At 43.0% G+C, this 26199-nt stretch overlaps 2 protein-coding genes across 5 annotated transcripts in view; one reads left to right on the top strand and one right to left on the bottom strand.

Annotated features, from left to right (window-relative positions):
• Cyb5a (cytochrome b5 type A) overlaps positions 1 to 8675 on the bottom strand; it is a 32622-nt gene extending 23947 nt beyond the window's left edge. For 2 of the 3 annotated variants that reach the window (XM_039097081.2, XM_063277544.1), the window contains exon 1: positions 8390 to 8675. In XM_039097081.2, coding sequence (XP_038953009.1) covers positions 8390 to 8518 — 129 coding nt within the window. In that variant the 5' untranslated portion in view covers positions 8519 to 8675. The remainder of the gene's footprint in view (positions 1 to 8389) is intronic. The other variant, NM_022245.2, reaches the window with a different exon arrangement.
• A 10687-nt stretch (positions 8676 to 19362) lies between these two features.
• C18h18orf63 (similar to human chromosome 18 open reading frame 63) overlaps positions 19363 to 26199 on the top strand; it is a 42873-nt gene continuing 36036 nt past the window's right edge. The window contains exons 1-4 of one of the 2 annotated variants that reach the window (XM_063277042.1): positions 19363 to 19571; positions 21153 to 21319; positions 22401 to 22479; positions 23979 to 24035. In XM_063277042.1, coding sequence (XP_063133112.1) covers positions 21186 to 21319; positions 22401 to 22479; positions 23979 to 24035 — 270 coding nt within the window. In that variant the 5' untranslated portion in view covers positions 19363 to 19571; positions 21153 to 21185. The remainder of the gene's footprint in view (positions 19572 to 21152; positions 21320 to 22400; positions 22480 to 23978; positions 24036 to 26199) is intronic. The other variant, NM_001419729.1, reaches the window with a different exon arrangement.

Genomic DNA, 26199 nt, shown 5'->3' with positions numbered 1-26199 from the left:
ATAAAGTGATACAAGTTGGCTTTACCTCTAAAATGTCAGTCTATTGTGATGAGCAAACTCAGGGTCCTAGGAGACCTGGCCAGGCATGAGATGACAGGGATTGGCCTGGTGAGAGCAGCAGAGCTGGTAAGAGTTGGTCAGTTCTAACTTTAATGTGATATGATACACTGAAAGCTGTGACATTGGACAGGATAGTCCAGGAAGAATGAAATACCCCTGGTTTAGGGTGTTGTATATGGAAGTCAGAGATAGGTGGGAAGGGAAGAAGAGGAGGCCAAACATGTGACCAGGGAGGCAGGGGTAGCAGGGAGCTGGTATCCAGGAAGCCAAGCAGGAAACAACTGTGTGACATTCAGCTGACACATCAAGACACTCACACAATTTTAAGAGAAAGGAGCAGATAGAGTGGAGGCGAGCGGATGGAGATGGTGGAAGAGACACTGGGGAAGAGCTATCCGGAGAAGCCATCATGTGTATGTACGTTTTTGGACAGGAGGGGGAGGGGGTTACCATGTTTAATAATGAATCCAATGGCCCAGAGTGGGGAACCTGTTTACGAAGATCAGAAAACAGAAGATAAGGAAGAAATGTCATCAACTGAGAAAGGAGAATATGGCAGCATTGGCTTAGACAGGAAGAGGCAGGAAAGTATCTCTGAATGTGCTATTTGTGCTAAACACCACTCTGTCGTACAGCACAGGACCTGGCTCAAGTGTTCTTTGCTCTGTGGTTATATAACAAGCCAAATTTTCACAACTAAGTCCCAAAAGTGATGTGTGATGAGCCGTTCAGTGCAGTCTCACCAAGTGTCTATGACCAAGAAAAGTTCCTAAGGCCATTACCAAGTGCCACTGGTGGGAAAGGGGTGGGGCTGAAATACCACAGGGGTAGAGACTGGGTGGCAACCGTCTTCCTCCAAAGGGCTCTCACGGTTCACCGTCCACCGCAGAGGCCTTTGCTGAGCAGACATGCACAAAACCTGCCATCCAGAGGAGACAAGCACTCACTCACTTCAAGCGCCCACTGATGACATTGTCAAGACAGAGAACTGCCCTTTTTATGGAGCTGTAATCTGCCTTTTGGGGCAGTGGTCACAGAACAGAGAACACGCAGGGAGGGAAGTCTAGCTGGTTTGAGAAATAACAGAGGTCTGGTGGAGAGGAAATCGTGTGACTACCTAAAGTAGAAGAGAGAAAGGCAGGCCCAGTCACCTGGCTTTAAATCCTGGCACATTGGGAAGCCATCGGAAGGAATCACGGGGAAGAAATGACCGTCCTGCACAAGGGGGAGGTTTGTTTGCTTCTGGAAAGTGCATCCTCAGAGTAATGCTAGCATGTGTTAGCTGGCTGAAAGCTCATCATTCCTCAGAGTAATGCTAGCATGTGTTAGCTGGCTGAAAGCTCATCATTCCTCAGAGTAATGCTAGCATGTGTTAGCTGGCTGAAAGCTCATGGTGCCACCATCAATCTGAACAAATACCAAAAGCTCACTCCAGATCGAGCAAGGCGGTGAGGGCACAGCCACGTGTCTTCCAAGGTCCACCGATTAAAGGGACTCTGCAAGTCCTCCACAGCCCCTCACTCATGCCTGTCTCGTGGGAACTGCTCCTTTCCAGATGAAAATCACACAGATGGCTAAGCCAGGCCCAGTGACCAAGAACAAACTGGGCAAGACTGCTCAACAGCCTCTGTGTGAACTGGAATGGCTGTTCACATGCATATGAAGGTCAAAAGTTATCCTTGGGGGCTATTTCCCAGATGCTGTCTCCATTGGTTTTGTTTTGTTTTAAATAATTTATTTATTGTATATGAGTACAGTGTAGCTATCTTCAGACACACCAGAAGAGGGCATCAGATCCCATTGCAGATGGTTATGAGACACCATGTGGTTGCTGGGAATTAAACCCAGGATCTCTGGAAGAGCAGTCAGTGCTCTGAACCGCAGAGCCATCTCTCCAGCCCTCCAAAAGGACTCCTACCAGCCTGGAGTTGGGGAGGTTAGGTGGCCAATGAGCTCCAGGAATCCTCCCAACTCTGCCTCCTAGCACTGGGATTACACATGGGCACCACCACATCCAGGTTTTAATACAAGCCCTGGGGATTAATCTCAGGTCCTCCTGTTTGTGTACCAAGCACTTAACCAGTTGAGCAATCGCCCTAACCCCAACAAAGGTTTTATAACCAAAACGCAGTTGGCATAACAGCCTGCTACATAATGAAAGTTATAAACATCCAGTAATGTCCCTGGCAATAGCTTTTATTACTTCACTAAAGAGGAGGGAATTCATAGGTGACATTTACTTACACAGTAAAAAGATAGAAACGGGCAAAATATATTTTGTGACTGAGGCCATGGTGGGAGAAAAAACTGGTACCACAAGGTCTGCAACCATTCAAATAGGCTGCATCACCAGTCAGCCAGCCAGCCAAAGTGGGCCTGGAGGGTGTTACCACCTCCTCAGGTCCTTTCCTCCTGATATCCATTCTTCCCCCCCCCCCCCCAATATCCATTCTTCTTTTAGCATCTCCCCAGCCTCTGTGGTGATTTGCATATTGTTGTTTTGACACTCACCTGACAAGAACTTATTCTACAGATGTAAGAAAAGTTCAGTCCCATCTTTGTGATCCTCATGACCAGAGGCCACAAAGGCCAAGTTCTGTAGGCCACCTACAATGGCCACCTACTAGAGTTTAGCACACCCAATCTCTAACTCATTGGTTCCAATAGCAGCAAAGGGCCCAGGAGACAGTTCACAAATACACTTGACACAAATACACAAATACACTTGGTGGATTCCCAAGAAAACAATAACCCAGGGCAACACAGAGAGTGCACTCTTTTGGAGAGGGAGTGGCTTGGGGCACTGCTACTTCAAGTTCCACTGGATCTGTTGTTTCTCAGGCCACTTGTCAAATGGTCTTGCACCCAACACAAAGTGACAGTGCTGGTGCTGGTGATGGCTAATGTTCTGTGGGACAGTTTGGTGTATTCCTCAAACCACAATATTAGCAGAATATACATGCAAGGTGCCAAGCATTTACCTGTTCATTTCTTTTCCTGATGACAACACACACTCATATAACTTAGAAGAGGTAAATAAATCAATCATAAGCAAGTTTCTTGGTCACTGTGAGACCTTTAAAAGACTCAGAAAGAGAAAACAAAAAACAAAAAACAAAAACAAACAAACAAAAAAACAACAACAACAACAAAAAAAGCTAACCCTCCAGGCATGTGGGCCCTTGCAAGTGCCCACAAGGACCATGACCCCCAAGTACATCAGTGATACTTATGGAGATTAAATGTAAAAGAACACAACTTCTCACCACAAGGATCTATGGTAAGTAATCAAGGTAGACTAAGCACAAACCCAGCAGGAGGGAGGTGGCCTGTATGATAAAGTCTGCCTGCAGCCAGGACAATGAGCTCTAAGGCGAATCCTCAACAGAGTTCAGTGGGACAAGTGTCAGAGGACAGAGCACCAGAGCGCACAGCTGTGAGCAAGCGTGGCACACACTCACACTTGTGGCACTAGCTGTGCACATTCGCCAGGCTGTTCTGTGTGGTGTGCAATTCTGGGCAACTGCAATTTTCTTCTTCTCACTCTTGAGTGTCACCCAGGTCTTCACAGTGACACATCTTCCTAGGAAAGTCATATTTCGGGTGAATATTTGAGTTCTGAGTAGCTTCTTTTGCCGGGTGAACATTATAACTATTAATTTCCAATTAAACCAATACCGGGCCTAGCATGCAGCAGAAACTAACGTTAATGACAACTGGTAAGGGAAATGTTTTTTCAAATCCACAGCTTAGATCATGTCCCATAATCCTCTGCCATTAAGCTATACTGTCACCCCAGGAAGACAGTAATCAATGGACGTAGGTAAGCTGACACCGGTTATCCCGCACTGAGAAGGCTGAGGTAAGAGGACTGATCCCAGGCTGAAGGCCAGCCTCTGCAAGACCTTGCTTCACAATAAAAAAAAATCACAAGAGTGGGCTGCGGCGTACTGGCTTATCTGGCATGCTCAAGGCCCTGAGTTCAATTTCCAGTACAAACCAAACCAAACAAAACAAAAACAAAAGCCAACCTTTTAATTGTCTGAACGCCTTTTCTTTCCCCGGTTTTCTGAGTGTTTTTCACACATATTATGTTTCCCAATGTTCTAGGGCCAGAACCACGCAGCTCAACATGTTCCCTGAGTGGAGGAGGACCACAGTCATTTAGACTCTGTTACACAAGAGAGGTTGTCTCTCAGGGTTTCAGAGTCTTCTAGAATAATAGGCATCCATATTAAGTAGTGATTAGCGTCTTACCTAGTCCCTATTTACCCTGGCTGGCCTGTATAACCTGTTTTACTTCCTTATTTACAAAATTTTCATCAACTTAAAGACAAACAGAAAATGAGTTAGTTGCCTCGAGTATGATCTAGTGCCTTGACTTTGTTTTGATTTTACTATTGCTTTTGTCTTGTTTTTTGATGTGTTAAAACAAAACTGGAATCTCTTTTCAGAAAAGAAACACCTTCCCCAACAGTGGGAATGCTTAAAAGACACATAGGTGCAGTCTTACGAGGTGCTTTCCTACCTATTTATCCAGGATGCCTAAGTCACCACCTAAAACACATCATTAAGGAGGAGGGTTTCCTCTTTACATCATTAAAGGTACATGTGGCTGCCCCAAACAGTGAAGACCTCTCCATTTCTCAGAGACAAAGGTGGGCATCTTAAGCGTCTCAGGAACACAATAGTCCTCAGATTCTGAATTCTCCATCAATGGAAGGTAAACAGCCATAAAAAGCAAAACTTCATTAAGATCCCAAAAAGCTCAAGTGAGTCAGAAGCTAACAGTCTTCTGCGAGGTAGGAATATTCAAGACTCCCTTTAAAATCACAGCATCACTAGACAAATATTCTATGGGGAGGAGAATCAACTTGCCTTCCGCACAGTCTAGCAGATATCAGTGTTAAATGGGATTATTACATGATGCTCTCTTCCTCCCTTCCACAGCTGTGCTTAAACCCTGCCCAACCACAGAACAGGGAAATGCAAACTTGCTCCTTGGCCCTTAACACCTGTTTTCATTCCAAATAATGGTCTCTCAGATTTCTATAATCATTAACCTGGCTAATACCATGATCTTATATGACAAGACTCAATTTCATAAATAATAAACTAAAAACCTAGGGGGCAGGACTAGAGAAAAAAAGGTTCAAAATATATAGGTAATGAGGCTTATAATCCTGTTGGCAGGCAGCTGGGAAGCAGAGCCCTGCTGTGGTTTAGATGGCCTCCCTGCTGGATTTCTACCTCTGAACCTCAGAACATTAGTTCAGGAAGACAGAGTTCACATTGCACAAGTAACCTTCAAACTGTGCTCCTGACTAGAAAGATAATCTTTCTACTACTCTCCTATTTCACGATCACCTTCTGGATTTACATCTCACCTAAAACACACTTCAAGCACTCAACTACACAGGACACCACAAAGGGGAAATCACAGCTCAAATCTGGCCCTGACTGCAGTTTCCAAATGAGCAGAAAAACTCAGCATGGTTTGTGTTCAACAAACATTGTTTTTTGTTTTTCTAGTTTTGGTTTCTGGAGACAAATTCTCACTGTCACCCAGGCTGGCCACTCTAACTCTTAGGAATTCTCCTGAGTCTTGGAGAAGCTGAGATTACAGGCATGTACACTACACTAGTCAAATGCTTTAATTCTATGTCAGCTGCAACCAGGCGCTGCAAGTCTCCCATTTCTGTGAGGAATCTAAGGCACAGAGAAGGCAGGCGGCAGAGAGGGGCCAACCAACCACAAACCACAGCATACGTTTCCTCAGCAGAAATGAAGGATTCTTGATGGAGGGCAGAGCAGCCTCAGGAAAGCATGGCCACCTAGATGGATGAACCCAGAGCCTGTGGAGACACAGCTCTGTGGTGACAGAAAGTTCCAGAAAAGTAAGAAGGATGCACCTCCCACCCTTTTCATTTGTAAATTAACAAGGATTGACATATTCTTTGGCTCATGTACCTCCTGAAATTTCTGGGACCTTGAGACGTAGAAAGTGGGGCACAGGGCCAGACACTCTGAGCCTTGTAAAATATTTGTTTTAAGACAAAGCATGAGATAAACGACCTAGACCTTTGAAGCTGAAGGAATCTAGAAAGAAGAACTGTGGCAACATGTTGAGGTGTGTGTGGAAGTGGTAACCCACACTGCAGGAAGCAGTCAGGCACAGGGAAGCATACAGTGCCTGCTGGTGCACTGAGGTCCTAAAGGCAATCCATGCTAGAGGAGGAAAGCCAATGACCAAGAAAGATGCTGTGTGAAACAAGCAGTGTTAAGGAGTGTAGCAAGCTACGAAATGTCAAATGGCAAGAAAAGAAATACATCAGCACCAGGCAGACCTGGATATACCGAGAGGCCTGACGGTCTCAGAAAATGCTCCATTTCAACATAGAAGAACAGTCGCACACCGTGGGAGCAGGGTAAGAAAAGCAGGTTGGTAGGTCCTCTGTCCCTCCAACCCTTAAAGCAACAGGACCCAACCATTCTCTGTGCTTCTTGAAAACCCTGACCTCTCCATCACCGTCCTAGATGACTGGTTCCCAGGGAGCTTCTCTATTTCGCTCAAGAAGTATTCTTCCCAAGCCATTCTCAGAGAGAAGGTACCAAACACGTAGGCAGAACAAAGGAATTTGTTTTCCAGCTTGTTTCCCAACTAAGTAGCTTCTTGTTAGCCCTGCAGCTGAGCTCAGTAAGTCTGTGGGGTCCTCTCACGCCGTCCCTGACTCATGAGAATAAAACAAGAGAACTTTTGAGTATAAGTTAATAATCTCATCCCTGTTACCTACTTCAAAGATTGATTTTGAAAAGTCATACACAATTATTTGGGGGGCAGCAATTCCCTAACAGGAGCTACTGTATGTCCTTTTCTTTTTACAAGTGCTGCACTTTATTATAAACACAAAGTCAAGGGATGCATTTTGTTATAAAATTCCAGAATTACATATGTAATGTAGGAGGGCGGGCAGACAGAGGGACGGTTTCACATGAAGAGGCAATCACCTGGCCCTCAGCTTCACAATACAGGACTGTTAGTTTAGAAGCTGCTCTGGCCTCAGCAGAAGGGTGGCAGATCTGAGTCCCCACTTCAAACCACTCCTTATTAAATTGGAGCCCTATTTTTACCATTAACAGTCAAGTATTTTACCATGAAACTTCAACTCCAAACTTTCAAGTTTTTTCTGTGTTTAACATTCTCTGCAAAACAAACGTCTCTTGAGGTAAATTACAATTTAACACTGACCCTCTACTTTTGCCCAGCCCACCAATAAATAACAAAGGTGCAAATCACCTCCATCAATAAGCACTCTTATTTACTGGGAGGAAGCGGAGTGTAGAGGTCTTGTGACTATGAGTAACAGTGCATCTGGAAGGAATAAAGAGAAGGACTACAAGCCCATGGGCTCAGCAGCAAAAACTGCAATCTTGAGACCAGCATTGCCAGAGGCAATGTTTTCCTCTAACTTGAGCCATTTTACAACTTCCAAAGTAGCTTAAAGATGAAGTTCCATTTTTCTGACTGTACCCTGCTGCCTACTTCTTTTCCCTAGTAAATGCCCAAGACACATACTAGGGAGTCTTTGGGCCACTCACCTGGTGCTGGGGCTCTTACACAAGTCACTACTCCATTAAGGTCGACATTTCTTCAGGCTCTCAATGACATTTCTTCACCTTCCCTCTCACCATTGAGAGGACACTAGTGAACTTGAGGCTCTGGACATCAGAGTAGCCCTGGAAGTACCCCCCAACTTCGCGTACTTCTAACCCTAGGGAACCCTCTGGGGGAATTAGCTTTTAAGACCAGAGGTCCTCCAACTGGCTAATATTAGAAGTCCATTCGAAAATGGAGGAGTTTTTTATTCCACATGGAAAGAACCTCATATGAGAACAAAAGAAAGAACAAAAGAAAAAAGAATCTTTCAAAATCCTTACGCGGTTGTGCACTCTCCCAGCAAGTGGGTAGCATTTATTCAGGACACTCCTGAGCACCTTTTCAGGATTCAGCTTTGGCTCCCAAATACTCCGCCCATCGGAGCCTACAAAAACAGCTCACACGGCAACGGTGCTTCCCGACCTCCCAGAGGCATGCCCAGATGTGCGAACCTAAGACACGCAGGAGCACAGACACAGGTGTGCACAAGCAGGTGAGCATGCTCAGAGGCGAACACAAGTGTGCAGACGCGGAAGGCCCTCCTAAATGTTCGCAAATACTTGAGCACTCAGATGACGCATTTTCGGACCTCGGTCCCAGGTCATGCCTGGGGTACTCACAGCGGGGGCCACCCTTCCCCGCGCCCCACTGGAGCGTTCGTGCCCAGCTCACCTCTTCGAGAAACTTGGTCAGATCGTACACCTTATGATGTAGGATCACCCAGGTGCTCTTGCTGTCTTTGTGCTTCTGAATCTCCTCCAGAGTGTAGTACTTCACATCCTTGTCTGACTGCTCGGCCATTTCGGAACAGTGAGCCTTCCGGGCCCTGCAACACAGCCTTGCAGGGTAGTGCAATGATCAGGTCTGAGCTGCCTCCGCCCGGGACATTCCCAGCCCCACCGGGACGCGCGCCCAAGGACCGGGCTGGGGTGGTGCCTCAAACTGGGCATGGACCTGATGGCCTCCGGGGATTGGCCAGTATTGTGCTCCCGCCTTCAGCCGACGCCCTCCATTAATCCAATCATTTTCCCTCCAGTTCAGAGAGCGGTGTTGATTGGCTAAAGGAGGAGCCCTTCACTTTTACCCTGCGCGTTGGGTGGAGAGGCGCTTTTCTGAGTCTGCGCAGGAGTCAGCGGGTGGGGTCACTGGTAGCTGGGGAGGTGCGATCAGCGATCTGAGCACCCAATTAAAGAGGAAGCTTTAGGGCCAGGGCAAACTCCATCCTAACCTTAGGTTCTTCCTTTAGACCCGACTTCACATTAACTCGCGTATTTCCTAAACAAAGCGGCCCTACATCCTGATAATAACTTGGAACGAAAATTGCAGTGGTCCAAAGTAACCTTCTGAGTAGTTTTCCTTAACCACAGATGAGTGGAAAGAGCCTCTTACACAAATGTCACAGATTAAGGTCTGGGAATAAATGTGTGGCCCCAAATAATGAGCCCCATGCATTTCGCTTCACTGGCATCTGCAGGGGGATGGGGGTGGTTCATCTAACAGGCAAAGGAAATTGCTACATTAAAATTAGAAGCATCAAATGATTTCTTTAACCTGAAATAACTTCGGTGTCACAAGACCCTGACATGGCAAAGACTTTCTCTTATCCTTCACCATACTGTAAATTTAAGTCCTAAATAAGGAACAGCACTAGACACAGCGCTGGAGTCCCTCCCCCAGCTGGCACTCCCCTACCCTTTTGACAGGAAGTCAATACCATATATAAATTACACATGTCTAAAACAGGAGTGGGGGGAACTTATTTACTTATTTTAAAAAACAGAAAACTAAACTTATTTACTTATTTTAAAAGCCCTTCTAGGTCTTTTCAACAATGGTAATTAACTCCAAAACCATTACATTAGTGATAGCCACATCAGTGATCCTCCCAGAAAATCAGGAAGGTCCTGAACTCAGTAGGACTTGGACAGAAATAAGTTCCCTTTCCCTTAGTCTCTCCAGGAGGACCTGCTTTTGGGGAAATAAACATTGCTCAAGGCATTCCAAACTATTTTCATTGTTTCTTTCTTTTTAACCACAAGGAAACATTTTCCGATTGTAATTGTTACTCAGAAATATTTCTAAGGTAAATTCTTTGTATTAGGATACTAATCAGCTTAGTTCACATGCAACATATGAATATTTTATTTTACACCAACCAACTAAAATATAATGTAGGACCATTTCCAAGAAGTTCAATGGAGGATTTCAGGGGGTGGATGGAAACAGTTTCTCTGTGTAGCCCTGGCTGTCCTAGAACTCACTCTGTAGACCAGGCTGACCTGGTACTCCAGAGATCTGCCTGCTCCTGCTTCCTCTTCATTTTAAAGCATAGTTTTATGGAAAGTTACAAGTATGCAGTGGGTACATCCTCTTTCTCTGTATCCTTCACCCAGTTCCCCCAATGACCACATATTAATGTAACTAGGTAACACCAAAACGAGGCAGCTCACACCTGCTAAACCAGCACTCTAGAGACAAAGACAGGCTAGCAAGTTAGAAGCCACCCTGGGCTACTTTGAAAGTTCCATGCCTACCTTAGTTATATAGCAAGACCTTATCATGAAGAGAGGTTCACTCCAATACTGCAAGGTTCCCTCTAGTTTTAGTACTGACGCATGTGTATATGTGTGGCCTCCGTATAAACAAGCATAACTGCTCTGTCACAAGCTTCAGCTGGCACTATATTCCTGAATTACACTCACATCCTCCTGTATTATCCCTAACTCCTGGTAATAAGGAATCTGTCTCATTCCTGTATTAGTTTGTATTCATATTACATAAATGGAATCATACAATAACACATTTGAGATCAACACTGTCACTTGTCTTATTGTCCGGGAAACCATCCCAGATGTGAACTGCATCAACAGTGACTTCATCATCTTCATTGAGAAGTGGCACCACCATCCTGGAGGAGCTATCAGATGGATGAGGCATTGCCCCTCAAGTTGGAATTTCCATATGAATCTAATGCTGGGAAAAGGAAAGGGCTGAAGTCTGGTGTCAGCCAGAGAACCAACTTGTCCCCAGGAAAAGGACTTCACACAGTTGTGACAGGTTGTCAAAGCCCTTTGCAGGGGAGACTGGAGCTGAGATGGGTTAGGGACTAAGCTTAGCCAGAACTGTTTAGCCGTGCTTAACTTTTCCCTACCGTGTAAGCCTAAGCTCTAAGTCAGACAAAAATGAACTGAGGCAGGGTGGAGGAGGTAGCTAACTCTCTTTAGTTGTCTCTTTCCCAATGCTCTCCGTCATTTACTACTACTTGTTTGTTTGTTGGCCTGTTGAGGAATGTTGACTGGGCCTGGCTTGTTAGGGCTGCCAGGGGTCAGGTTTTGACCATAACAGTTCCAGTCATCTTTCACTGTGTGGATGCACTGTGTTACAGCAGCTCGTTTAGAAAGTCTCTGCTTAAGGAACATTTTAGTTATTTCCAGTTTTCGATTAACTATAGAAAAGTTGCTATGGGCGAGTTTTGTGTGAACGTAACTTTTTATCAAATGTCAAGGAGTGTGGCTGTTGGGAAATACAAGTAACTGTTTGATTAGTTTGTCAGAAAGTGCTAAGTCATCTTCCCCCTCACATTACTACAGCAATGCCTGAGGGACTCAGGTTCTCACTGTGCTCTCCAGCTTTGTCTTTATTCTGTATTGTCCTAACTTCCATTTAATCAGCATTCAGAATCAGAATCAGCTTTCCCTGTGCTTATCTGCCGCCTGCACTTCATTTTTCTTTGCTTTTGTAATTTTAGTTTTGAGAGTATTTTGTTTTATAAAAAAGAATCTTATGGATGTACTAGATCATTGTCAGAATTGTGGATTTTTTTTTAACCCATTCTGGCTTTTCCTCTCATCATCTCAGTCCTTGTCAAAACAAATGGTATCACTTTTTTTTTTCTTTTTTTTTTTTTTTTTTTTGGTTCTTTTTTTCGGAGATGGGGACCGAACCCAGGGCCTTGCGCTTCCTAGGTAAGCGCTCTACCACTGAGCTAAATCCCCAGCCCCAACTTTTTAAGACGGTCAATTTTTATTTAGTTCTTTGTGTTTGTTTTGATGTTTTCTATGCAGTCCAGTCCGGCTGGGAATGTACTGTGGAACCTAGCCTGCTTCTAACTCCTGGTTAAAGAGCTCTTTCTGTCTCTGATTCTTGAATAGCTCGGACTACAGGTATACCTCACCAGGTGTCAACTGCAATGCGTTCCAAGTGCTTTCTTTGTGTAAAGTAAATGACTTACACTGGAGTTCTATCAAACTGCCCAAGCAGTATTTGCTGAGAAGACTTAAAAGGAGTAAGAAATGCCCTGCACATGCCTTACAGTAATTAATGTGTGGCTTATTTGGCTTTACCTAGCAGTCGAACAAACACAAGAGCTGACTGGCAAGAGAAAGCACACGAGCTGTTCATTTCATGGAGGTTTTCACAAGACACTAAAGTGGGGTCAGGGGGAAGCAAGCACAGTCCTTTTATACGTTTTAGATAAAGAACAATAAACTTTTGTGGTGATGACAGGCAAGTGGACCTCTGAACTCTGGTGGTCAATTCAAGGGAAATCGGTAAGAGGTAGAGGAGACGGGCAGTGGAAGACAATGTCTACAAGTGTATTGCTGGGATTTTAATGAAAATATCCACCAGAAACAGGAGAGGTGGCTGCTCTTGCAAAGGACCTGGGTTCAGTTTCCAGCACTGGCACAGAGCTGCTCACAGTTATCTATCTGTAAGTCCAGTGCCAGCTGCCCCAGAGCCTTCTCTGACCTCCAATGTCACCTTCATGTATGTGGCACTCATACAAACAGGTGCGCATGCACACACATTTTTCACAGAATATTGTTCATTAGAACTGTATGTTGAGTTAGGAAGGACTGTTTACTGCAGTCCCTTCCGATATGGGCACAGAGTATTTGTGCACAGATTCTTCTTAGATATTTTTCATCAGCCCTTTTAATTTTATCATCACACGAGTTCTATATGCTTCTCTGGGTATATATCTAAATTACTGTTTTTACATCAACTTTTAGGTCTTCCTTATTATCACTGTGTGAGAGATGTGTGTGTGTGACTGCACAAGTAGGTTCTAAGGATTGAATTTGTGCTAGCAGGTTTGCTGGGCACGTGCCTTTTGCCACTGAGCCATCTTGCCAGTCCTAGGTGTTCATTTTCTAGCAATTATAAATGGTGATGTATTTTCTCATATACACCCCATATTCATTTTCAGTATATAATTACATAACTGGTTATACTTTTCCTGGCTCTGCACTTTGATGAACTCAGCTTCTTTGCATATGTGTTGAAATTTCCTTGTAGGCCACTGTATCATCTGACAATGCTTTATTCTTTTTTAAAAATCCTTTATCTCATTGACTAGAACCATCTTGAAAGGTGGCTATAATAACATACTTGCTTGCTGCTGCAGTAAAATAACTGGGGGAAAAACACTTTAAAGGACAGTTTTTTTCTGGCTTACAGTTTGAGGGTATGGTCCAACCTGGTGGGGAAAGCATGTCTGGAGAAGTTTGAGGCAGTCATTCCTGTTGTATCTATAGTCAAGAACAGGGAAGAGTGGCTGCGGAGATTGATCTGCAATTAAGAACAGTGTCTGTTCTCGAAAAGGACCAGGGTTTAATTCCCAGCGACTGTCTATAACTTTAGTTCCAGAAAATCCAATACCCTCTTCTGCTAACCACAGGCACCAGACACTCATGTAGGTAGGACACTCAGACATGTAAAACACATCAAGCTTTTTGTTTTTCAAAGAAGCAAAGAGAGTTGTTCCTACCGGCCCCGCCCCACCCCCCAGCCCCTGCCTTCCAAGTGCTGGGAATTAAAGGTGTGGATGTTCTTTGCTAAGTTGAAAAGCTTCTCCATGACCACCAGCTTTCTGAGTTTTGTCACAAGGAGGAATAGAGCTTTAATCTTGTTTTCCATCAGTAGAAATGGTCATGATTCTCCTTCTTTAGCCTTTTCCTATGAGGAGATGAATTGTGTTTTGAATATCAAACTAGCATTGTTTCTAGAATAAACATCATTTGTATGTGGTATATAATTTGTGTGTATACTGTTGGGTTCTATTTATGTTTTGTTTACAATTGTGTGCCTGTGTTGAAGAAAGATGATTCTATCTCAGCCTCATATTAGCTGCTGTAGTTTGCAGGATTGAATATTGAAGGGATCTAGTTGCATATAATAAGGTGGACCTGTTGCCTTGTTTTAAGGGATTTGGTAAATACTTTTATGTATTTCTTGGAATTCCTAGTTAAATAATTATGTGGGTCTACTATGGGTCAGCAGACTTCTTTTTGAGGTTTTTTTGTTTTGTTTTGTTAGTACCCAATATGACAGGCTTGTAATAAGTGTACTTTTAAAGATATGGCAAAATTTTCACGAATGGAATCTCAGTATCTGGCGAATTCAGTCAATCCCAATAGGACATACTGATAATAAGTGTACTTTTAACTAAAGGACTGTTTAATATGGGTGTTTCATAATGGGTGGGTTATGTTCTTCTTGGCCCTGAAAACTCCAGGCTAGCCTCCATGGCACATCTCCTCATAGAAGCACAGGGATTATTGACATGTCTCATTGTTTGTGGCTTTAAGTGGGTTCTGGGGCTCTGAATTCTGGAGTCCTCAGGTTTATGCTGCAAGCACTTTGCCCACTTGGCCATTGTCTGAGTTAGGGTTTTACTGCTGTGTATAGATACCATGACCAAGGCAACTCTTATACAGGACATTTCATTGGGGCTGGCTTAAAGATTCAGAGGTTCAGTTCATTATCATCAAGGTGGGAGCATGGCAGCATCCAGATAGGCATGGTACAGGAAGAGCTGAGAGTTCTACATCTTCATCTGAAGGCTGCTAGGAGAAGACTGGCTTCCAGGCAGCTATGAAGAGGGTCTTAAAGCCCATGCCCACAGTGACACACTTCCTCCAACAAGGCCACACTTCCAAATTGTGCCACTCCCTGGGCCAAGCACATTCAATCCACCACAGCCACCATCAGGATCAGTGGGAGAGTTTGTCTCACTAAATAATGTAGAGAACAATTCAGTAAGACATCCAACACCAGGCCTGGACTCACATGTGCACACACCTTCACACCCACCAGTGCACATATACACACAAACCAAAACCACTACACATATACACTCAAAAACAAAACCATCTTCGGATTGGTGACCTGAATCCTATCTTTACTTTTATCGGGTGTATGATAAAGGTGTGACGATCGACGGCCTAATCAGCAACTGTTGCAGGCCGTTAATTCATGCTTCCCCATGAGCTTAACACAGTGGCATCAGTAAAGATTACACAGTGCAATTGTTCTTACTCCATAAGACTTCCTTACTCTAATACACAGGTATGAGGAAGCGGTCTACCTGGCAAGGTACTGCAAACAGGCAAATTTACACACAGAAACCTATGGAATTAAAAGTTCACAAATATTTACAAATGCCATTCGACTATTACAGCAAGAATATTGTAATAAACACTTAGAAAATCAATTCCACTCTTCACCTTCTGCAAATAAAAAATATACTCTAAGAAATACTTGCCCCCACCCTTCTTTCCCTGCTTTCCTTACCAAATAAACTTTTCTACTAAAATGGACTTCAGTTTAGATATGAACACAGAAAATCTGCATACAACTGTGCCTTTAGAATATCATGTTTTGATTTGCACTTCCCTAATAACTAAAGACTTTGAACATTCTTTAAGTGTGTCTCGGTCATTCAAGATTCCTCTGTTGAGAATTCTGTTTAACTCTGTGCCTGATTTGTGGGTTGTCATTTAACTTCTTGGGTTCTTTATAAATTTTGGATTTTAGCCCTCTGTTAGATGTAGGGTTAGTGAAGATCCTTTCCCAGTCTGTACACTGCTGTTTGACCTACTGACAGTGTCCTTTGTCTTACAGAAGCTTTGAAGTTTCCTAAGGTCCCATTCTCAATTGTCAGTCTTAGAGCCTGAGTCACTGGTGTTCTGTTCAGTAAACTATCTCCCGTGCCAGAGTGTTCAAGGGTATTTCTTACTTCCTCTTCCATGACATTTACTGTGCCTGGTTCTATGTTGTAGTCCTTGATCCACGTGGACTTGAGAGATTCCATCTCATACCCATCAGATGGCTAAGATCAAAAACTCAAGTGACAGCACATGCTGGCGAGGATGTGGAGCAAGTGGAAAATTCCTCCATTGCTGGTGGGAGTGTTAACTTGTACAATTCTTTTGGAAATCAATTTGGCAGTTTCTCAGAAAACTGGGAATCGTTTTACCACAAAACCCAGCTATACCACTCCTGGGCATGTACCCAAAAGATGTTCCACCGTCCCACAAGGACACGTGCTCATCTATGTTCACAGCTGCTTTATTTGTAATAGTCAGAAACTAGAAACAATCTAGATGTCTCTCAACTGAAGAATGAATCTTGAGAATATCATCCTGTGCAAGGAAGCCCAGTCACAACAGGACGTGCATGATATATACTCACTTATAAGCGGATATTAGCCATAGAATACGGGATACCCATGCTACACTATACAGACACAAAGAAGCTAAGCAAGAAGGAAGGCACAAGGGAGGATGCTTGATTCTCACTTAGAAGGGGGAATAAAATACTCATAAGAGGCAGATGGAGGGAGGGATCTGGGGGGGGAGACAGGGAGAGGAATGGGGGTTCAGGATCAGGTGCAGCAGGAAGGGACAGGAGACATGGCCAGATGACCATGAGAATGAAAGGAAACCTGCAACTGACAGGAGTGGAAAGGCAGGGGCATCTCCGGGAAGAGATGGAGGCCAGAGATAAGGAAGGTGCCCTAGAATCAATGGAGGCAGCCTTAGCTGTGACTCACCCATGGTTGGGGATATGGAACCTGAAGAGGCCACTCCTGTAGCCAGGCGGGAACCCCAATGGAGCGATATGGACACCAACCCACCCACAAAACTTCTGAATACCACATTAGTGTAGGATAGCTTTTCCTTTCCAGAAACACCTGTCTCTTGTGCATACTTAGTTATATCTAAATAATTGTCCGTCTAACGGAATTCCCAACTTTTCTAAAATATGTATTCATTTAAAGATAAAACATCTTTCCATGAGTTGAAGTTGTTCTATCCCATGACTATTCATAAACACCAACAAAGCTACTGAGATCCCTTCAGAGTCAGAACGAAGTACAATGAACTATCGGATCTGACCATACAGCTAGCAAAAGTATCTGGAGACGTGGTCCTTCAGAGGGAAGAGCACACTGATTATTTATCCAATTCCAAGAGGTCATCCCTGAAAACATGCATACAAGTGACGGTATATGGACTGAACAGGGTGTGTGTGTGTGTGTGTGTGCGTGTCCCTAATAATTAATGAAAAGCCATAAGTTTGAAGGAGAGCAGAGATTGATAAATGGAAAGGTTTAGAGGGAGGGAAGGGAGAAACACTGTAATAAAATTATAATCTTAAAAAGTAGACAACTTTTTTTTAAGTATCTGGAGTTCATTTGCGATCTACAGCCATTTATCACAGTAACTTCAGACAATGATAAGTAATTACATAGAGGACACTGTACTATAAATTTATTTATACTAATTTTGCATAGTTATAAGTAAATAACCAAATGTTTGAAGAAGGAGAATTATTATTAGCTCACCGTTACGGAGAAGTCAGCGCATGATCACCTGATCCCACGAACTTGGACGGGTCTTTGTGCTCAAATGTTTAGTATTCGGACTTGTTTCTTAAAGGAAGGAATGCTATACCCACTACCCAATCAGAAGGCTGGGAGCAAATGCGCTTACCAGCCTGCTGACCACTGCTCCAACTATGGGGCTAGAGATGCTTCTGGTACTGGGTACCCCCCCTACACCTTTACCATGAGCTTGTTTTTCTCAGTCAATCTGTGGGACCTATTTTTATGCACTTTACAAAGAGTGAAGAAGATTTATGTATACTCTGTTGAGGTCACGGAATTGAGTTGATTATCATCAGGAGAAGTTTGCACCAAATTCTGCTCCAACAGTCCTAAAATAAGTTACTTCGGGTCAAACTTCAGAAGTTTGAACTAACACTGGCTACTGAGTCGTGAGGAACCAAACTGCCTTCTTACCTACTCTAGCTTAGGACTCTGCTGGCCAGGGTGGTCACAGAGACCCCTACAGCAAGCAAGAACAATAATGAAATAATATGAACAGGAGAATTCCACATACCATATTTAATTATGCAAAGTGTTTAGGATCCTTGACAGTCACAGGACTAGAGATGATGATGTCACTCAAGTCAGAAACTAGGGGATTACATGGCAGTAAATCAAATCTATCACCAACAAACTGGCTTTGCTTAGAAAACTATCACTTATTTTTAAACAAGGCCACACTTTAGTTTAGCCTTTCTGAGACATGTTTTTTTTTTCCATTCAGAAACATTGTAGTGCCATGATAAACTATTAGTATATTTAAGAAGCAGAACTCGGGTGTGAGTTACTTACATGCAAAATCTATTAGTGTTGGAGACCTTAATCAGCAGTTAGGGTGAGCTCACTGGTGGAGGATTTTTCTTTCTGGACATGAATTCTGATAAGCACATCTTATCTGAGTTGTTGCAGTCTTGAAGAATGCTACAGGTAAATTTTATCACAGTTATTCGCATGTCTGCAAGGAGAAAGCTCTTTGGAGTCTTGCAAAAGAACTTATCGAAAAGAGCAAACAATTCTCCCCAATTCTCCCATTACTTCCCAACTCTCAATTTCTGTGGGTCTGACAAGAATGAGCTCACTCTGGCACTACTACTTTTTCCTACACTGAGTAAATTCTTCTGGGACAGAAAATACTGTTTGCTTAATGCTCCATCATCAAGCACCTAGAAGAGCAACTGAGTATGGTGTGTGCTTAATAACTATCTGTCAAATGAGTCAAAGGAGCTCATTTCAAGCTTTTTAGGACCCCACAGTGGTGGAGCTTTATTCCCATAATAGGAATCCTGGAAGTTGCACCGAGCAACGAGAATCTGAGCAGAAAGGTGTCCTGTAACCAAACAGTATGCCATCTACTCACCTCAGCCAACTGTGTAGGCTGCTGCTTCACGGCTGTCCTTTTGCCCTGACCTGGGCACCGCCCACTCTTAGGCATCTCGGTGACCTGCAAGGTGCTAATGGAACTCTGGATTAGGTGGGGAAAGCACATTGGTAGTGCTGAGTGGTAACGGAACATGCCTGAATGGATTGGATAGTAGGGCCAACAACTCAGGCCATGCTGAAAACTGCGCCCTTTGCTGAGAAGGCACCGAAGTACCAGGTGCTGTGGAAGAAAACAAGGCATGGTGGCATGCTGTCAACAGAGGGCATGCTGGGAACAAGAAATGTGCTAGAGCAGCCATAATAAGGCATCGAGAAGCACAGAGCCTCTGGGATCGCTAGACCCGGTGGGAGCACATGGCCCAAATGGAACAGAGAGTTGTCAACGGCTCCATTTTGACTAATCCTGGCAGTGACACGGGCGGGTGCTGCCTGCCCTGGGTGAAGTCCTAGCCTGTTGGGGCCTGACCCCAGTGCGGACCCTGCAGGGAGCAGGAAACTGCCTGGGGCACCACTGTCCTAACCTGAGAGCCCGAGGGTCAAGAACACAAGACCTGACCAGAGAGGGGAAAGGGATCCCGGGACTTTCTGGGGAGCGGATAGCGCAGGGACTGATGGGAGAGGCCAGGTCCGAGCGCAAGGCCTGATGGGATTACCAGCTCCGCGTGCGACTTGGCCGGAGCTGTCTGAGGAGAGCAGGTTCTGACTGGAGCACGAGGCTTGCCTCCAGCACAGAGCATCCCTGAAGCACCGGGCTGCAGGACAGTGCTGAGGAGAGGACAGAGCGCCGGCAGGCAGACTGAGGTACAGAGAGGGCCGGCTGCGGTGGTGGCCATAGAGGGAGCAGCTTTGATGCCGGCCTGGCCTCCCTCGCCTCCTGAAGGGAGGCTGTAAAATAAAGAACAGTAATATATTCTTTAACCTCGGAGTGGTATACAGAGAGAATCTAAAATAGCGGAGCTCTTGGTTACACGTTTTTATATTTAAATTACGTGAGAGGCACCAGGCCTTCTGAAGCGTGGCGTTTAGGACGGCGAGGCCCTCCTGTCTGCCCCGAGAAAGTCGCGGCTCCGCATCCTGAGGACCGCACCCAAGACCCCGGTGTAGAACAGAGCAAGCTCTTCTTGGTTAGCTCTGGCTTTGGGACCAGGAGGAGATGATTATTCCGTTAAAACTCGTGTGTTTCGGTTTTTAAAAAGCGTGAGACACTTCCAGAGCCGCCTTTTAAACTTTGGTTTTAAAGACGATGGAGACATTGCTGTCGCTGAGAAAGTGGAGCCGAAAGGGGGCAAGGGAACTTATTCCCAGGGCCCGTGGGAAGCATGAGTGAATCCAGCACGAAAATATTCCTGAAGAAAATGTCAAATGCTTCCTTCTGTGGTTTAAGTGAGCTGGAAGTGTCCAAGCCGAAGCCCACGGTCAGCATTCCTCCGAGAAACACAAAGGCTTTTGGTGAAAGAAGTCGGACTCCAGGGCTAGTCACACATAAGATTTCAGGGCTAGTCGTTTCTTTTTAAAGAGAGAGGGTATGTTTGTGCTAAGTTTAACGTTCTAGAGTCCAGGTTACCTCCCACAGGTGTATATGTGCACCTTAAGGTAGTTGACCGTCCCCAGCCTGCTCTGCGTTTACATCCCAATATTGTGAGGTGAATGCTATACACCCCAAAGGCAGAAAGTGAATTAGCAGCTTTAAAAGCCTCCCCCAAGTAGAGGTGTAAGCCAAGTAAACTGTTAGAAATGAAATCTATTTAACAGTTAGCTAACATTTTCTCTCATATAAAACATAAAAAATAATATATTCCTCAACCTTGAAGTAGTTTATAGACTCTAAAATAGCAGAGGTCTTGGCTATACACTCTTATATTTAAACTGTGTGGCAGGAAAGATTCTGTTTTTCTGAAAACAAAACTTTAAGGATAGCCAGGATCAGTAGAATGAAATTATTAAATACAATATGGCCAGAACCTAGAAAAGACTTAGGCAGTTAACAAATTAGGGATTTTAAAATTATTATTTGTATTTAAATCAGCCAATCAATTAGTGTTGTAGAACTGAAGATCTAGAATCTTGAGAGAAGGATGAAAGTGTTGTAATTTATTGTGTGCTGCATAACTCCGTGAATCTAGCAAAGAAAAAGCATTGAACTTGACCCTAACTGGAGAATTGCAGGTGAACAGTATCTTAATAAAACTGTGCTAAATACAAGTGGTTAGAAATGGGGTGAAAACGGTGGAGATGAAACTGATGGTTTTGTGGCTAAGGTTTACTAATTTGTTTTTTATTTTCTTATTCTAACATGACATCAATCATTATCTGCTGAGTATTGATTAGTATTGACTTATGCTAAAACTGTGCATGTGCTCTTTTTGACATTTGATTTTGAAGGTCTGGTACCCGACATACACTCAACAGGAAAATATGAACGAGCCCAAGGTGCAGTCCCTGTTCTTCATCATCCTTCCAGATTTACACAAACTCTGCACCGTCCAGATAACACTGAGTGGCAGGGTGGCAGAAATAGACATTAGGAGCACTCAGATAAAGATGTGCAGGTAAAAACATACGTCTCCTATCTAAGCTTTTAAGCTTTAAAAATCCTGTTATTGCTACTTTAGAAGGTTATTCTTCAAAACATTTATTAAATCTGTGTATACACTTTGAAAGCAAAGAACCCAGGTATGTTGGATTTAAAGAGGGACTTAAAATACTTGAGGAAAATATCTTGATGTTGAGTTTTTATATTTGTGACCTCTTGACTGCTTTAATTTTGTTCTTGTTTCTAATTCTTGGGGCTGGAGAGATAGCTCAGCAGTTGAGAGCACGGGCAGCTCCATCAGAGGACCTGGGTTCAATTCCCATGTGTAAGCTCACAACTCTATGATTCCACGTCTGTGGGATCTGACACTCTCACAGAGACATACCGGCCAAACAGTAATGCACATAAAACAAAATAGTAAATTTTAATTCTCTATAAGACTTAATTCATGAATTAAGTCGGGCTCCCCAAAACTTAGAGATACTAAGTAATAAAAATTCACTATCTGCTCATAAAGATACTAAAAGATTAATATAATTTTCATACCAAAACATGACAATGGAGAATATTTCTCTAAGAATTATCTTGTAATACCGGATCCCAAGATAATCTTTAAGGAACAGCTCAGCCTTAACCTTATTATTAAGGACTCACATTTATCCGTTCCTTTAATTGAGGTACTCAGAGAAGGACTCAAGACAAGATTGTATCTTTAAATAAATGTATTTAAATATAAATTTAAAGAATAAAACCTTTAATCCTATACTGTAACCCCAGCAGTCTAGAGGCTGAGAAATGAGGATTGCAAGTTAAAGGCATCCTAAACTATGCAGTTAGATCCCTGCACAGAACAAAACACTCAGGACGGAATGAGGAAAGCAGTCTGGGAGTGGACCCTGTTTTGTATCTCCCCACGCACTCCACCCTCTTTGTTTGGGTGAAATTTAGTTATACTTACTACAAATTACCCTGAGACCTTTGAAAATAACAAGAATAGGTAGAAAGCGAGCTTTTAGACCATTTCTAAGTATTGCAGTGACGTACAAGTATAGAAGTCGACCAGTTCGTTTTGAAAATAGCGTATTTCCTCTCCACAGGCAGCTGCTACTTTCACATGAAGATATTCTAACAGCACCTGTGCCTGGAATATTAAACCAAATTTCAGTAGTGATGTCGGTGAGTATTACTGATTATTTGAAACAGTATTGATTAAACAGTATTCAAGTATGGTATCAGAAATTGAAGATGGTTTGCAAGGATTAACTTCCCCATATTTTAGTTTGAGTGAATGCCCCACTAACTGATATGCCTTATGTTTAAATCTATTTTATGACTCTAAATTAATATTTAACTTTATCCGGCATAAATGCTGAGATAGAGACCACTAATAAACAGAATGTGTTGTAGTGCAGTATCTAAGACAGAATTTGCTTTAATGCATTTTATCAATGTTTTAGTTATACTTAAGTTTCTCGTCTCAGTAAATCAACTTTTTGTCATTCTTGGAGAATAGTATACAATTTATTTCTATCACATTCTCCCTCTAGTTTTTCCCTTCAAATCCTTCTTCCTCTTCCCAACTTGATAACCCCCCCCCAAGAAAAAAAACCAGAGCCTGCTGACTCTAATTAGTGCTCCTGTACTTTCGTGGGGTAGGGCCATCTAGTACATGGTCACCTCACAGATACCACACCCCTAAAGAAAGCTGATTCTCCCTTCCCTAGAAACCATCACTCTCAATAGCTTCTCAGCTAGATGTGGGACCTCATGTGTCCCCCACATCCATGCTGGCACGTTGATTGTCTTGATTTTGTGAAGGCCAACACAGCTGCTGTGAATTTGTGAGTCCAGTGACCCTGTAACACCCAGAAGAAACTATTCCACTGCAGTTCTTCGTGACCTCTGTCTCTTACAGTGTTTCTGTCTGCCCTGCCCACTCCGTGAGGTCCCATGAGCCTTAGGTGTAGGGAATCTGGTATAGTTATCCTGTTTAGGCCTGAGCAGTTCTTAGTCACCTACTCTCTGCACATTCATCAGCTATGCGTGTCTGTATTAGTCACCATCTACCCCATGAAGAAGCGTCTGTGGTGAGGACTGAGAGCTGTACTAATCTATGGGTATAAACATATGTAGAACACAGGTTGTTACCCTGTCCATTTAGCAAAACAATATCTACCAAGTTAAATAATGCTCTTTAAACATTTAAATTTAAACTTCTATTTAGGTCCATGTCTAGACAGAATGTGTCATTCATGTCTAAGCATGCCTTGTATATTTAAAAGGGGTTAAGTATTTATATAAAATTTATTTCCTTTTTCCTTTATAAGACTTGAAGATCAGGTCAATATCAGGGAACTTCACCTTGACAGTGTACCTGCAACAGATCCTACTTCAGGGAAAAAGTGGTTACCACAGTGTCTTTCTTCAAATGGATAGAGAACAGAAATATAGAAGGATAGCCAGAATCTATGCCCTCTGTTGTATTTTTTTTCTTTTTTTTTTTCTGGAGCTGGGGACCGAACCCAGGGCCTTGCGCTTGCTAGGCAAGCGCTCTACCACTGAGCTAAATCCCCAACCCCCCTCTGTTTCATTTTGCTTAAGATATTTATGTGTAACAATATTTTGTTTTATGTCTATGTTAAGTTCTTTTTACAAATATGAACTTTCTGTTATAGATACCATTTTTTAAATCTGGGAGACTTAATGCCTATATTGAAAAATATGAAGCTAAGGTATGTGTTTAAAATAATAATAATATAGATGCTACATTGGTTGTATATTCTACTTCTTTTATCAGTGTCTCAGTTTGCTTTCCATTGCTGTGATAAAACACTGTGACCAAACAGCAACTTAGGGGAGAAAAGGGTTTATTTGCCTTACACTTTCATACCATAGTACCACATTACATCATCAACAGAAGCCAAGGCAGACCATCAAGGCAGGAACTTGGTGGCAGGGACTGAAGCACAAACCACAGAGGGGCTCTGCTTACAGGCCTGCAACATGGCTCACTCAACATGCTTTCTTACATAACGCAAGACACCCACAACGGGCTAGCCCTCCCACTTCAATCATTATAATAATAATAATAATAATAATAATAATAATAATAATAATAATAATAAAAAGAAGGAGGAGAAGAAGAAGAAGGAGAAGGAGAAGGAGAAGGAGAAGGAGAAGGAGAAGGAGAAGAAGAAGAAGAAGAAGAAGAAGAAGAAGAAGAAGAAGAAGAAGAAGAAGAAGAAGAAGAAGAAGAAATGATACACAGACTTGTATAGCAGTCAATCTGATGGAGACATTTTTCTCAGTTGAAGTTCCTTCTTTCCAGATGACCCTAGTGCATGTTGAGTAGCCAAAAATAAATAGATAAATAAACAAAAATAAGTAAATAGCCAAAGTCTAACCAGCTCAGTCAACAAACAACATTTGGAGTATCTTTTTCATAAATTATTATTATACATGGGAAAAGACCAAGATTTTTCCAAACAATTATTTTGTGCACATTTATGGAGACACAGAAGGAAATTAATAGTTTTTCTGCATTTTTAGATAGGAAAAAAAATGAAATTCCGAGAGATTGAATTACTGCCACAATCACCTAGCTACTCTATAAAGAAATAAAATGATAGATGGTGTTGTACTAGTGGTGAACTTCTTTAAAGAGAGGAAGTTGGGGCAGTGCCTCACAGCTTCAGAGGGCTGAGTACACTGTGGAGGGAAGGTGAAGAAGCTGAGAAGAGCTGCTCATCTTATGTTCTCTGTGTGGGGGAGAGAGAGAAGGCCTGAGCTCTCCAGCTTTGGCCTCATCTGCAGCCTGTGGGGATGGCACCACACAGCTCACACTAGGTCCTGCCCCTCAATCAGTTCTCTCTGGAAATCCTTACAGACATGCCCAGAAGCACACTTACTGGTCCTTTCCGGACTTGTCTAGTTAGTCTATTGACGTTAGCATTAGCCATCAGAGCTATGGGTCAGTCAAGACCCTACCACCAGAGTCACCTAGTGAAAAACAAACACCCCACCTTTAAAAACCTCTACTCTTGGCCAGGCATGGGGACACATGCCTTAATGCCAGGACTTGAGTAGCAGGAGAATTAAGTTCCAGGTTAGCCTGATCTACAGAGTGAGTTTTAGGACAGCCAAGGCCCAGGAAAATGTTGTCTCAAAAGATGAAAGAACAAACATAATAAGCAAGAAAACTTTTTTTGGAAGAAGTCATGTCTAATTTTATTATTTCTTCACTAAATGTTTTTATGAAACTCGTCCATAGGGCTATCTGAAATTTAGATTCTGAAAAGGTTAACTGCAATTTTATTTTAACAGGAAATAGGGATATTAAGTTATTTATTTCAAGGATTATGTCCTTTTCTTCTAAACTCTCAAAATTGCTTTAGTAGTCTCTTATTTTCTTTTGTTATAAAATCTGACATGATGTATCCTTTCTGACTTTTAGCACTGATTATATGTGTGTTCTTCTGATTTTTTTTCTTTTCTTTTTCTTACTCTTTTATCAGTCTACCTAGAGAGTTGATAGTCATTGATGGGAAATTACTCTAATGCCAGCCCAGGGTTTCTACTCCGCCTTAGACCTTTTAGTTCTTGGGTGAAAGACACTCACAGCCTTTATGTTCACAATAATCTTAAACAACACAAGAGTTGGGCAGCTGCCTACCCTCCATGCTGTTACAACCTATTTTCCTATCATAACCCCGAGTTATTACTTACTATTTACTATGTATCATCTGGGCTGCTCTTAACTCCAGTTGGCCAGCCCTCAGGGCCATGTTTCTATGGCTCACCTAACCCATGGCAGCTTCTCTCCTCCTTTCACTCCTCCATTCACCTTCTTCTTCTCCTTTGTTGTTCCTCTTCTACCCTAAGCCCAGGAAACCTAAA

The sequence above is a fragment of the Rattus norvegicus genome, chromosome 18 (assembly GCF_036323735.1).
Source record: "Rattus norvegicus strain BN/NHsdMcwi chromosome 18, GRCr8, whole genome shotgun sequence".
NCBI classification, from domain to species: Eukaryota; Metazoa; Chordata; class Mammalia; order Rodentia; family Muridae; genus Rattus; species Rattus norvegicus.
This window is presented reverse-complemented; position numbering and strand designations above follow the sequence as displayed.